The sequence below is a fragment of the Pygoscelis adeliae genome, unplaced genomic scaffold, assembly GCF_000699105.1.
Source record: "Pygoscelis adeliae isolate BGI_AS28 unplaced genomic scaffold, ASM69910v1 Scaffold431, whole genome shotgun sequence".
Lineage (NCBI taxonomy): Eukaryota > Metazoa > Chordata > Aves > Sphenisciformes > Spheniscidae > Pygoscelis > Pygoscelis adeliae.
The window spans coordinates 382,329-397,186 of NW_008824047.1; the positions used below are offsets into that span (position 1 = coordinate 382,329).

General features: G+C 42.1%; 1 protein-coding gene across 1 annotated transcript in view; it reads left to right on the forward strand.

Annotated features, from left to right (window-relative positions):
* RNF145 (ring finger protein 145) overlaps positions 1-10,805 on the forward strand; it is a 43,072-nt gene extending 32,267 nt beyond the window's left edge. Inside the window, exons 6-10 of the mRNA XM_009333515.1 lie at positions 3,190-3,330; positions 4,697-4,879; positions 6,800-6,947; positions 7,652-7,993; positions 9,160-10,805. Coding sequence (XP_009331790.1) covers positions 3,190-3,330; positions 4,697-4,879; positions 6,800-6,947; positions 7,652-7,993; positions 9,160-9,603 — 1,258 coding nt within the window. The 3' untranslated portion in view covers positions 9,604-10,805. The remainder of the gene's footprint in view (positions 1-3,189; positions 3,331-4,696; positions 4,880-6,799; positions 6,948-7,651; positions 7,994-9,159) is intronic.
* The last annotated feature ends 4,053 nt before the right edge of the window (positions 10,806-14,858 follow it).

A 14,858-nucleotide genomic window follows, 5' to 3' on the forward strand; every position in this document is an offset into this window, starting at 1 on the left:
TGTGTTGCAGAAGATAGGTTAGGCAAATTAGATAGTGTAATACTGGGATGGGGAGAAAAGAGGTAAGTTTTCTAAACACACAGGTGACATAGGACATTCTTTAGAGACCATACATCATTAGTTCTGCTGTTTGGGTAGCAACTTGAGTAACTTGCTCATCACTACAGCTTTCCAGTCAGAATTTCCAGTTGCTTAGCTTTTTCTTGCCTCTGTGTGAGTGTATATCTACCTATGGTGCCATAGTGTAAGCTGTCAAAATTCATTATCATTAAGGAGAAATGCCAGGGATTTTATTGCATCTAGTATTAAAATTGCTTACAGTGTCACACTGCATTATGTAAAAGCACTGACTATTTTACCTGGTTGTTAACTAAACCATTGGTGTCTGAAGTTTTTACTCCTGTTCATCTCTGCTGCAATTTTAGTTTTGTTGCAATAGAGTACTGTATTTAGCAGTTAGCAGAGGTGGGGGAAGCAATCCTTTTCCTTGTAAATAGGTTGAGTTTATCCATACACCAAATTGCTAGACTTCTCCTATTCATGGCAAAACAGGGAACTTGCTTTGCAGACTTGCATTGGCTTGATCTATGAGCAACTTCACAGAGATCAGTTGGTATTCATTCACTCACAGATCAAGCCAAAACCAGGACAGAAGTTCTCCCTGCAATTGGAAAAATACAGAAAAACTATGCAAATATTCTCAGTGTTCCCAGCTCTATCACAGTAGAAAAATTATAAACGCTTATTCATCTTAAAAACACAAACTTGGGTAGTACCACTAACAGCCTCTTACCCCTTAGGAGGGAGCTGAAGTACTTTGTCAGACCAGTTAATAATGTAGTGCTGGCTGTTTAACAAAATGGAAGAAAAGATGTGCTCTTCCATGGAAGTGAGTGAATTCTGTATCTGTGCCCTTTACGTGTAATGATTCTTAAAATAATGTAGCTGGAATTCAGGTGAGAGCAATTGGGGTGTGCAGAATAGCTGTGTCCAATTTTCATAAGAATGTCAGAGTGGCTGTACTGGGTCAGACCAAATACTGATCTAGCCTAGGATCCAGTTTCCAGCAGTGGCCGTAAATGGGTACCTGGAAAGACACCCACCCATAATGTGACAAACAGGATGCTTCCTAGTACTCTTCCAGTCCCGCATCCAACTTCAGCTGTCAGGCTGCATTAGCTGGATATAGTTAATACGTATTCAGTAGCCCTCAAAAGACTTCTCTTCCATCAATTTGTGCTTTCTGCCCTTGAGCCTATGTACACTTGTGTCATTTGAAAGATCCTGAGGCAAGGAGTTTCACAGCTCAACTTGGTCTGTATGATGAAAAATTCATTTTGATTGTTTGAATCCATATAGTTTAATTCAGTGCCCCTCAATTCATGTATTGGGGCGGGAGGGAAAACCAAACAGTTCTGTTCTTTTCTTTAAAATTGAGAGTAGCACAGGTCTGTTCTTCCCAGACTGGAAAGCTCTTGATTGCATGTTTGCTGTTTAAAAACTCTTCTGTACCTTTCATTGTCCTTGTTGTTCCTCTCAAAAATCTTTGCCATGGGTATGTAACTGCTGTGATTTTTGAGAAGCCTTGAAGAGTTCAGCTCTTTGGGACAATCTGTGAACTTGTGCTTGACACACAAACATAACACTGAAAGTTCCCCAGGCTTCTCTTTGAGCTCTTAAGCTCCTCTGGGACCCTTGCATAGTAGATCGTCTGGAAATAGGTTTAAGAAGGGTACTAAAATTAGTACAAAAAAAGATTGGGCATCACGCAGAAAAGCCAGGATTCTTGATTTCTGATAATTTATTTTGAAGCAAAACTTAGAGTTCCTTAAATATCCTACAGAAACAGATGCTTTAAGTACTGCGTTTCTCACTACCTTGACCGGCAGGAACATTTAAAAGCTTTTTCAGCCCCGCTCAGCTTGGTAAACAGGCAGAATTTGAAGGCTTACTAGAAGTGCTGCAAATAGTATATGTAAACACATCAACATTTTCTGCTGTGAATTGCTTTCAAAGGAGATTTCTGGTTAAAGTAGACATTAAAAGAGACAAAGTAAATGTCTCTTGGACGAGCTTTGTTTATTTTTGAAGCATATACTTCCTCAAAACTCTTTTGACTTGTCAGAGCGTTGAACTAGTTCACTCTTCAGTCAGTCCATTAGCATGACATGTTTTTGACTACCATAATTTCTCTCACAAGTCTACTATCCTGGTGAACAAGTAAAGATTTTTTTTCTTTTTTCTTTTTTTTTTTTTTAAATGAATGGAGGTGTCAGTGTATTACCTTGGATTATATATGTGAGGATTTCCAGATGTGTAATCCCTGGCTGACAGCTGGTTCTTTACTTAGTGTTGGGGCATGCAGTACACTGCACTGCACTCCCCTTGTTCAGAAGCCGAAGTACGCTCTGAGGCTTAGGCTGCTCCAAATACTGCAGTGCCAGGACCAGCAGAAGGGCAGCCCTAATGTGAGGGAGCTGAAGTAATGCATCTATTGTCAGCATCGTCAAATGTATTTTGGGGTCTCAATCTTTGGGACTTCACTGCTGTCGTGAAAGAGAGAAAGAAGCCTGCTGAAGGAAAATATTCTTCACTGTCTTATTTTGCTGCTTCTGGCTCAGCTGTCTGAAAGACAGGTGTTGCCTACCTGCACCTGATGTGAATGCTACCAAAAAGCCCCCAGTCTCCTCATAGTATTTATCAGTTTGATGTTTGTTTGCACTGTTGTGGATCTGAGTGGAAAGTGCCTTAGTTTATCCATTTGCTTTAACTCTGTGTTTCTGGTAGCTGGCTGAAATCTCAGCCGGTAACCTGAGTGTATTGTGGCTGTCAAATTGACTTTTGGTTATGAAAACCCTACACAAGCAGGACAGTGCCACCGTGTGGCACAGCGCTGGAGGGGGACCGGAGACATACCATAGCACAGCCCCAGCTCCAGCCTGACGGCAGCATTAGCTAGGGAGCTGAGATGAAGTTGTGTCTTGGAAAGAAGTAATAGAATATGTCTCATCTTTTTCTTTTTATAGGAGGATTTTATGGTGGTGTAGAGCTTTTAATATTTTCATTAAACCAATCCACTTTTGCTTTAAAACCAGCTTGCACAGTTAACAGGACAAGGGGAGAGCTCATTACATTGCTTTTAATTGACAGACCTTTTCTTTTTGTTTCTTTTCCCCTCTCTCCTGCCAGTATTGCCGAATGCTGTAGCACTCCATACTCGCTGCTGGGCTTGGTCTTCACAGTCTCTTTTGTTGCTTTGGGAGTTCTGACTCTCTGCAAGTTTTACTTGCAGGGTTACCGAGCATTCATGAATGATCCTGCTATGAACAGGTAAGTGCCTCGTTGTGCCTAGGGTCTAAAAAGCAGCAGACAAAAAGGGATTTATATAGAAATATATGGATTGCTTTGCAATTTTTTAACTTACGAACTCTTGGGTATCTTTGACAGGCTTCTTGTATGCCAGTCTATGTGTGCATTGGAAGGATTTGAGGTGAAAATACAGCTTGTCACCGACTTCTTGGGAGATGGTTCATTTCTGTAACAAATTCAGGGCTGTTAGTTGGGATTTATAATTGCACAGTTTGATTGTCTTAGTGCTTTCATTTTCACGAGTCACTGGAAAATTTTCATGTGCTTGGATAATATGAACACTTCCTATTTCCATTTCCTCATTTACCCTGCAGTCATGTGTGAAACAATACTAATCTATGAGGCTTAAAACACAGCATTGTATGGATTGCCTGTAAATTACTATGGGAAATAACCAAAATACAGAAACTGCCTTTTCTTAATGCTTGCCCCAACTTGTCTAATATGAAATTGGGATCCTAGGTATGACACTACCTTTCCCAGTTATTCCAGCCCTTAACGCTATATAGAAAGTTCAGACCATATGCAAAAGAATGTTTTACATTTTGGGTTCCAAGATGTGGAAGCAAAAATGGTATAAATTGGTGGTGCCCAGGAGTAGTCTACATAAAAGCATCTTTTGGGGAAGCATGTGGTTCTGGGTGATCTGTACTTTAGCTGCATGAAATACTAGTGTTAAATTGTGGTCCTCGGAGGTATTAAATTCAGTCTGATGTTCCAAGCCAAAAAGAAGTGGACAGCTGTATTTGGTATAGGTACAGAGAGAATAAACTGAAAAATGGCTAAATTGCTGATTTGCCTAAACTGGGCACCAGGTGGGGTGTTGAGTCAAGGATATTTCCCCAGAGCCAAAGGACAGACAGGAGGGTGGTGATGGGGAAATATAACGGGTAGAGAGGGTCTTTGTGGTGATCTAGGACTGAAGCTGACTGCTGCCCAGGTGTAGACATAGCAGGGCTGCTTCGGGCTTGTGTAGGCAACACTGAGGCTGGTGGGTTCCTCCTCTTAAGACACAACCTGGGTCCTTAAAATGCTTTGTGTGGGAGGGGGACTCTGTCATTGGGAGGTGTCTGCTGGGCTGGATGCAGCCAACATGCTGCTAGTCAGGAGCAGGGTTCTGACATTGGCTGACCGCCAGCACTTCAGCATTGCTGAAAACATTCCTCTCTGGTTAGCAGGGACATCAGTAAAAGCTAAAACCAGTGACATTTGAAGGGTTGTGGCAGAAACAGACAGCTTATTTCCTGGTGTTTCTAGATGTATTTTTGAACCAACATTGACACAGAAAGATGTGATTGTTTGTTCTTTTGACTGTGTTGATCTGCAGGGGAATGACTGAAGGAGTCACACTCCTGATCCTGGCTGTGCAGACAGGTTTGATTGAGCTCCAAGTTGTGCATCGGGCGTTCCTGCTCAGTATTATTCTTTTCATTGTGGTGGCATCCATACTTCAGTCCATGCTGGAAATTGCTGATCCCATTGTCTTGGCACTGGGAGCCTCAAGGGACAAGTAAGAGACTGATTTCCTAAACAGAAAGTTACTCAATGCTGTTTTAAGAGGTGATAAACTAGTAATTGATGGCCTGATTTGGATTTTGGTAGCTTGTAAAGTTACCCTGTCTTTTCTATGTGTGGATTTCTTTTCTAGTGTAAATTCTCTAGTTTTTCCCTCTCTATCCTACTTCCTCAAGGGCACACAGTAATACTTTTCACCATGCTGTATGCTGGCAAACAGGGGTGACTTTGGTCGCCTGCTCCTGCTCAGGACTTGTGTCCATCTAGCCCGTGCAAGACCGTGCTGTCCTGCAGCTGCTGGCTGCCCACTCTGAGTATTACACTGTTCGGTCGCTCTTCTCCCTAGCAAGAGTGTCAGTGCACTGTGGTCTCAGTTAAGCAAACCCAGGACTCCAGTGCCTGTGTTCTTCCCACCCACACTCCATTGTGTGGATTTGCAGAATGGTTTTGCTTAACCTCCTCTGCAGTTGGGTAGGTTTCCCTCTAATGCAGTGGTCTTAGACAGCTGTCGAGGATGGGAAATTTCTAGGAGCGGCCTTGTATTAGATATTGTAAAACCTATTTTTTTGTGAGGCTGTGATCCTAAAATGATAGGGTTTACTGGCAGAAAATAAGAGGTGGAAGGCTTGCATTAGTGTACCAGATGTTCTGATCATGTGGGATTGTTGTTAAGTTTGTGTTTTGAAGACCTGTATTGGTATCTGGTGTTCTTGTATTAATCTGTTTGTATCTTTGTTAATTGCTTGTGCCTTTTCCCTTTCTGTAACCTGTAAGTGAAAAAATAAGAGGTGGTTTACTTATGTGTAGAGAGTTTGTTTAGCTTAGAGGCTACTTGTAGCCAGCATGTTCTGCCTCCAGCAGTATTAACTTCAAATATAGTAACAGAGGGAAAGGGAGTAGAGCCAAGATACGAGCATCTGCCCAGCTTAAACAAGCGGTCTGTGGTGATAGTGAGTTTCAACTCTCTTCTGCCAAATCTCCCAGGCAGTTCTAAATCAGCTAGGGTCAGGATAAACTTCACTTCAGCTCTCCCTTTCTCCCTTACCCACAGACACAGAATTGCAGACCTCACAGTAGCGTTCTGATGTTTCTTCAGACTATATTAAATTAGCCGGTTTCTGCTCCTGTCCTGACCCCCCAATACTTTCGCTTTTTCTGTACCTGATTTCCAGAGCTAAAAGAGGTTAAAATACAACCTTAGGAACATGTAGAGGTAGTATAGTAAATCAGTGGAGATATTCTGAAAGCCTTCACAAATGGGTGGGTGTAAAAAGATTGATGGTGTGTTTAGGTTGGGGAGGAGATTAGGAAGAAGTAAGCGATAGGAACAGAGTAAGGACTGGCAGAGATGAATGTTCAAGTCCCGCTACATTTCTTCTTTTGTGATCCCTGAATTGGGGAGTATAATTCTAAAAGCAACAGGGTTAAATCTGGTGATGAAAGGATATACCTTTGCCCCATGCATATTAGCAAAAAGACTTAGAAGAGTTGTAAGAAGTGTATAATGTGGGAGAACTCTGTTTATATAGAAAAGTGTACAAACAGTTACATGCATGTTTAATAGTTTTCTTTATTTTAATGGACTTTCATCTGAAACATTCAGTATCTCAGGTACTTAATTTGTCTAATCACTGACTTGACCCGTTACGATAATTACTGTAGGTGAATTTTTGCCCATAATCTTTGTCTTTGTATTGAAAACAGCAAAGGTCAGATGAGAGGGAACTTTTCATACTGTATGTGTTGTAGGCATGCACGCTGGGAATTAGACTGTGCCCAAGTAAAATAGAAACTCCTTCCAATAAGTTCAAGCCTTGAGCAAACATCTACCATGCCTACATCCAGCAATCAGCCTATTCTTATTCTGACACTCAAATCTGACTTGAAAAATAAAAACCTATTCTGTTGTTTGCAGGAGTCTGTGGAAGCACTTCCGAGCAGTCAGCCTCTGTTTGTTCTTACTTGTGTTCCCCGCATACATGGCCTACATGATTTGTCAGTTTTTCCACATGGATTTCTGGCTGTTGATCATTATCTCCAGCAGTATTCTAACCTCTCTTCAGGTAAGAATGTTAGCCCTGTAGTAACTGTGAAGCCCTGCATTAGCTGTGATCCTGTTACTCTAGGGGGGGAAATACATGATGAGAAAAGAACAGGGTTGATAGAAGGGCAGAAGTACAAGATATCACATAAAATCTCTTTCTTTATCCTGTATCTGAGGCTAAGGAGCTCTAGAGGTGGGCTGAGAACATAAGTGAATGGAAGTCTATTTCAAATCGTAAAACCAGAAGGCTTTTGAAGGCATAACTATCATAGTAAAAAGTTTTTGGTTTTTTTCCCAGAGTACTCGTTTATGTATTGTTATTTAGCTATGGCTCTTTGAAAGCAATTTGATGTTCAAAACACAGTAGTGTAAATACAGGAAATGTTTTGTAATGTGAGTATTTGTTATAACTTTTTTATTATTATTAAATTTATAACATTGCCCCTCATGATGCTCAGCACTTCTGTTTAATCAACTCGGCTATGTTCTGGACTCAGGGAAGTACAGAAGGGGAAGTACTTGGGAACAAGCTTAAATGCTTTGCAAGAAAGAGTGACTTTCATTTGTCTTGAAGTTCAGTGACAATTTTACTACTTTGGGGCTTGCCTGCCCTCTGTCTGATTTGGGAGTGTTGTGTGTACAGAACTCAGTGGACAATGCTGAATGACTTCAGTTCCAGTTCAGAATTGAATGCTGAGCTCGTGGTCTTGTGCTGTGTTACAGGTGCTTTATGTTTTGTTTATGGTGGAGGAGTTCAGAAAAGAACCAGTAGAAAATATGGATGATGTGATTTATTATGTAAATGGCACATACCGGCTGCTGGAATTCCTCGTCGCTCTCTGTGTGGTGGCATACGGTGTCTCAGAAACGATCTTTGGTGAATGGACTGTGATGGGTTCTGTGATCATCTTCATTCACTCCTATTACAATGTGTGGTTGCGGGCCCAACTGGGATGGAAAAGTTTTCTTCTTCGCAGAGACGCTGTGAATAAGATAAAATCACTGCCTGTTGCCACAAAGGAGCAGCTGGAGCAGCACAATGATATCTGTGCCATCTGCTACCAGGTAAGAATGGAAGTGTCAAAAGGTTGACTTGAATTGAAATACCTCTAGACTGTCAAGTTCAGTCTGCAACTAGTAAAATGTTACTTGAATTATGTTTAATGAGTAATATCGTGCTCAATAAGTTACTTGAATTACCCAGTTTTCTGCTTTGTGTAAATTGATTTAGAGTGTTGTCACCGAGATAGTTTTTATGAATAAAGAGATTGGATGTGTTTAAACTTTCATTCTTTTTTTTTTTCCAGTTACACAACAAACTGTGTCCTTGAGCTTCTTTGAAACCTCTCGTGTTTGGGTTGAGCTGGTCTCAATAATAACAGCAAATGTGCCCTTTCTTCATTAGTGGAAGATTTTGTTACTGAAAGACAATGTGTACTCATTAGCTGATTTGTTACTATTCCATAGAAGCAGCTCAGTCGCTACAGACATCGCTACTTCCACTTAAAGTGCAATGTCAGTTTTATTACAGAAACTCCTAATTATCAACAGGTTAAAGGTTTTTCTGATGTAAGCCAGCAGATGTAAGGACCTTAGAAATTAATGCTGAAAGTAATATCTTTATCACACCTCTAGCTCCAAAGTCTTTCTCTTGGATAGAAATTGTAGCTAATGTATGACGGTGAAAGAACCATCATAAGATTAGTAGCGTGCAGTTGGAATGCAATTGGATTGACTCCAAACTTGATACAAATTCTTCAAAGAGTAAAACTACTGGTGCCAGGTTGAATGACAGTGTTTGAAACACCAGACTAGTAATATGTGGGTCTCAGCTGAGAGAGTTAGGGTGTTCCTTCATTTCTAGTTTGCTGTTGTTACATGTTGTGTCTGTAAGTGTGCTGGTTTTGACTTGCACAATTGTTCTTAAGCCAACTAATCCTGTGACTCTCATCCTACAAAAGCTTTTATTTAAGTGTAATAATACCTTATAAACAAAGTTTTTTGCCTAATTTCTAATCCCTGTAATATAAGCAGCCAGGCCTGGCTTGTGTTTGAATTGTGCGTGTATTTGAATGTGGAGTCTTTTTGGTATGAAGGAAGCAACATCCTCTTACTTGCCTGTGGACTGCTTCTGTCTCCGCTGTGGCTAGTGGACCCATTAGATGTATGGGATGAGAGGAGAGGAATGGGATTACATATAATATGATCTTCCTTTTTTTTTTGTCTTTCAGGATATGAAAACTGCTGTAATCACACCATGTAGCCATTTTTTTCATGCGGGTTGTCTTAAGAAATGGCTGTATGTGCAAGAAACCTGCCCTCTGTGCCACTGCCAACTTAAGAGCCCTTCACAGCTACCGGGACTGGGACCAGAGCCAGTTCAACAGCCAAATCCTAGTGCAGAGCAAAATACCAGACCTGGAGATGCAGCTGAGCCCCCTGGTGTTGAACATGACAATGGGCCAAATATGAAAAACAGCCCTAGCGAGAGCAACGGACAGGTTGCTGAGGGACAGGATGGCCTGGAGGCCTCTGCTGAGATGGAGGGGTCTCAGAGCATGGACAGTGACGCAAGCCCGTGTGAAGCCAGCCAGGGAGCAGCTTGTGCTGCAGAACTAATTGCAGCCCCAGAGGGGTGCCCTGCTCAAGACCTGAGGGTTTGTGTCCGGCTCTAAGGTGACAAAGGATGACGCGGGAACAAACACATTTCAGAGATCCAAGTTTGACTCAGAAGAAAACCTATCCTTCCACAGCTGTGAAAGAAGTTTAGCTATTAATGCTGGTCAAAATGTATTCTCCCATGCTGATTTTTGTGGGCTGCTTGGTAGTGGTAACTCCAGTGAGAGGTAGTAGAAATGACTCCAGAAGCTCTCTGAACTGTGGGCATAGGAAGGATGTCTGGAAATAAATTGCAGTGAAAGAGAGTTTTCAAGACGTAGGTGAGGGATAAGAGGAACGAGAGGTCTGTGAGAGGTTGTAGACAGATGGACAGAACACTAGCTTTTGTTTCGGTCAGGAAGAAGGTACCGCATACAGCCATGTCCCAGGGTACCCGAGGGGCGTTAAATGCAGTGAGTTGCTAGTCTCTGATTGAGGTGCAGCTTTGGTTGCTGACAATTTTTTTATGGCACGTTAGCAAAAATCAAAGATAAAACAGCAGTGATTGTACTAGAAGATGGAAGCACTCTTAATACGTCATGTGTATGCTTTGGGTGTTCTTGGTGGGGCAATTGCATTTGAATTCATGTAATCTATAGTGACTCTTGACTTTTATGACGGAGTCTTCAATATTTTGATGTATATGAAACTTTTGCTAATAATGGGCATAGTCTGGGCTGCATGAAGTAAACTAAAGCTCTGATGAACACTTTGACCTCTGCTACATGTGCAGGAGGAAAGTGGGATGAGTTTTAGGGCACAGATAGAGGCCTTGCAGTACTGTGCTGTGTAATGTTTAATTCTTGCAGCTGAATTAAAACAGTATTAAACTCTGGCGATATTTGCACTTTGGGAATGAGTACATTATTGTGTATGATCAGACTCCGCAAATGCCACTTTCAAAGCTGTTAATAGGTTTGCACCTTTTTTCTTTGACAAGGACATGTCCATACTTAAATTTTTACATGCATCATGGCTTCAAGTAGAACTAGGGACTGGGGTGGGGAAATAGATGGGAGTAGGGGCAGGCAATTTTTTTATGTGAATTTTGATATGAAGAGAAATTAGTCACTTATTTATACGATAGGCTTGACTCAAGTGTTTTTCAAAGTCGGTATTCCTAATGTGAAATGTGATACTATTTTATTTTTAGTAGTAAATTTGGATGTAGACTGACAGACATAGCTGAATGTCTTAATAAATTACACTTGAAGATTTTTACACCTGGTTATGTGATTCTTGTACTGAAATTCCATGAATTATGTATGTGTTGAGAGGCTCTTCTGCAATAGTAGCTCTCTATTCCCCTCGGAGATCAGTGGAACTTCTGATGCACCCGCTCTCCCCCGTTCCCATTTCAGTGCTGTGCGTGTGGTGGTACCTCCTGGCCTCCTCTGGTCCTTGCCACCAGATCTTCGCCAACACAGACAGAACAAGAGCAGAACACTGAGGCACATTTGTTCCTGGAGGCCCTGTGGGCTGCCTGCTGCTACTGAGCCCCAAGCAAAACCCAAACCTATTTCCTTCTCGCCTGACAGGATGGGAATATCAGTTGCACTATCCTTTGATTCTGTATCTCAGTTTTGTTTTCTTGCATGTTGAAAAGAAATTTAGGTTTACCACGTGCTTCACTGATCATTGCAAAGCTTTAATAAAAGCTGGGTGTGTTTGGGGGAGAAAAATCATGAGAATTTTTTTCTTGAACTCTTCTTTTTCACTCATTAATCAGTGGTCTGGGTCCTGCTCCTCCATGCGTGCATGCCTGCAGAATTGCATCTTTCTCAAAAAGATGTTTTGTATGTGTCCAAGCTTTTAACCTACATAATTTAGACCATTTCCATTCTAGTCACACTTAAGAGTCTGTGGAGGCAGGAAATGGGGAATTTCTGGGCAGCACTGTTACGGGGTGCTCTTTAGTATTGTGAAACAAAGACTTGCCCTCAATTCACAGAATATGTTCTTGAAGGATACTCTGTTAAAGCCTTCCTGCTGTCCCTGGGTGCGGAAAGATGACCCCAGAAGTTCCTCACACCAGTGATGGGAAGTTTTTCCTGTGTGTAAGATCACCTCACTTCCATGTTAGGGTGCAAGTGGTACCCCAAGTGATTGGGAACAGGAGATGAGAAGAGCTAGGCTTGGTCAATCATGCGAAATGAAGGCTGGAGGGGTTGTGTTGCTATACAAATACCTTGGGGTGAATGGAAGGAAGGGAGGAGAGGAACTTGTGCTCATCTACAGTGCTCACATGAGGTCAGTAGGGCAGAAGGGAATCACGGGGGTCATCAACTCCAGTTCGTTGCTATCCCACACAGTATGTCACATCATCACTTTCATAAATACAGGAAGTGGTGTCTGAAAAGTAACAAAGAAATAAGATTTGCCTTCGCTGCTTATGCCGAGAAGCTGTTTTCTCAGCCTGACTGATCTCTTGGCAATGAACCTTTTAATTTCTACCCTAAATTATTCATAGCTAATTGGCAATGCAAAAGCTAGAGGAAAGGACTATGGATTTACACCAACATCGGTAAGAGGTGAGAGTGCCTGGAGACCGCTCATTAAGAATCAACAGGCCCACCGCAGATTCAACAAATGCACTGTCTGCCAGGACTGCGGATCGGAAACGTGGATACAGCACTGGAGAGGAGCCTGAAGGACTAGGAAGGTATGTGCTGTCTTTTAGGAGAAATGGTGCTGCAAGTTTGCCACTGGAGTGAACTGAAAGCAACTATTCTGTGCTGGGGAAGGTGCTCAAAGATGGGGGGGGCTCAGGCAATCTTCAGAGTTCTGCATCCTGGCAAGAGGGGCATGATGAGTTGAAAACATCTCTGATGCACCTTTTTTTACTCTTAAGAAGGGTATTTTCAAGAGGGAGAGGAGAGAAAGGAGGGGAGGCTGCTAGCTTGGAGAGTTCATAGGAGCAGGGCTTTTCTTGAAAGATGGAAGTTACCTTCATTAGGTGCCAACACCATTACAAAGAGTTGTTTGTAAGAGCAAGCCGAGGTGGAGCGTGTACATTGCTGCAGGGTTTATGAGGCAGAGCTAACTGGCTAGTAAAATCTGCTGGACTAGAAAGTTCAAGGAGGGGTGTGTGTGTGTTTGTTTTTGGTTCATTTTTGGTTTTGGTTTTTTCCAACTCAAAAATGCTGATAGAATACCATTTTCTGAAAAACTAGGGACAGCTAGCTGTAGCAGGAACTTAAAAATAAGCCTGCAAGGAATGGGGGTGGGTGGGGAATAAATACTGATAAGCCAAGCAGGCTGTATCTTACGGGTCAGGAAGTTGAGGGATGAAGTGAGAACTGCCAAAACTCACGCCAAGTTAGATCTTGCAGAAGAAAGAAACTGTGTAACTTGAAGGGGAACAGCAGAAAAAGGGGGAAGGCTGCTGTGGGGCAGCAGGGACGTAAGGAATGAAATGAACCTTCTGTCTCGATGCTCTGTAGAGCATCTGGGTGAATGCTCCTGACGTCTGAGCTTTGTCTGGTGCAGAACTCCCTCTTGGACACTGCTTACTTTGAGTTGATTTTCATTTTCTCTGCAGCTGTGCATGAGTAAATGAGAAAAAAATGCTTTTTTGAGTGTTTATGGTCAGGGTATAACTGTAGGCTGAAGTCATTTTCATGTGGACTCCTTCTGATGGTGGTGTGATTGACGAACATTTGGACTCAAAAAGTTGCTTCCAGCTAGGTGATACAATGGGAACAGTTGGGAATTTTATGGCCGGTTGGTTTTTTGTTGGAAATGGGAGCAGTGATCACATGGTGTGATGGTGTGTGTCTAGTCAGCCCTATCGAGTATCCCAGTGCTGCGGATTTACAGAGTCCATTGCTCTGGGCTCAGGGAAATGTATTTACGCAAGGTGAGATGACTCCATGAGAAAAGCAAACAAGTCTGTGGCTAGGAATTTGATTTGAAAGCCTTAGTTTGAATTGCATTGCTCTCAGCTCCCTTGGCTTCTGGCTATTTTGCAGCAGAAGAATCTATTTCCTTCCTTGTTCCTGGTGAAGCACTTCATTTTATGCCAAGGCAGAGAGTTCTTGAAATGCATAAGATTTTCCAGCGTGGGAAAACCTCTTCATTCCGAGTCCCCTTCTTTCCTGATTAATTTTAAATTAAATTTCTAAGTTACCTCAGTCCCTAAAATAGACCAGAATTTGGGCTTAAACTATCTGAATGTTTGAGACCAAACTTGTAACATTTTTCCTAACTGGCAGGGACAGTTAAGGAGTTTGATTTCAGTTGGTTCAAAATTCAAATTATCTCTAGCAGGTAAGATATAAAATACAAGAAAGTTGATATCAGTGTCTAAAAAAAAAAAAAAAACCAAAAAAACAAACCACCAACCACGCTTGGGAAGGAGAACTGGCTCTTTGAAGCACGTTATGTTGTTGGGAAGCCAGCTGTGTTCAGAATGAAAGTAACCAGATCAGAGTGAAACTGATGTTGCTGGATTTTGTTCGGGTCAGGAGAGCAAAGGGCAGGAAGCTCGCCTGGTTTGAAGCAGGCAGTACGTCACAGCACAGCGCGGTAATCGCTGGGTTGGAAGTTCTCAAGAAGGAACGGTCCATGGACCACTGCTGGTTTATGCTGCTCTGAGGAGGGCTGTGGAGGCGACTAGTGGATCGGTGCTGGCTTTTTCCCTCCCGCGTGTTAAATTTCTATGAAGAAACCCTTAAATAATTTTCCAGCACTACTTTTTGGTCTCTGCAGTGTCTGGAGCTGTTGTACATTAGCTAAGTCTGTCCTGTAAGGACTGCTTATTCTAAGTCTTGCCTGTGATGTCACCCCACAAAAACATTTGTGGGAAAGATTGACAAATACATTTCCCTACTAATCTCTTTGGCTTTGCTTGCACTTACAAGGGTGTCAGTAAATGCAATTTTAAACTCAGTTTTTCTTAGTGTTGCAATACTGAGTTTAGAAATTAACTGGTCCCCGTTTTTGTGATATGCGTGTTCAATCACATTAAGGATCACAGGTCACTCCCCCACACCCCGAAGATATCAGTTTTCTTTTTGACAATGCCTATTTCTTTTAACTATGGCTATTTTACTTACTAGCATCTGCTGGAGTCCAAGGCTAGAGGTGCGGTGACTTCTTTCCTTGGTGCAGTTCAGTGCTGCAGCACTGGGCGGCTGTTCCTGGGAACACCTAGTGCCAACGTGGAGACTGTCCAGGGAAATTCCATCTGTTTTCATAAAGGAGGTTATGATTCAGCTGATAAACCACTCAGCAAATGTATTCTGTGGCTTTCAGGTATTGATTATTCTCT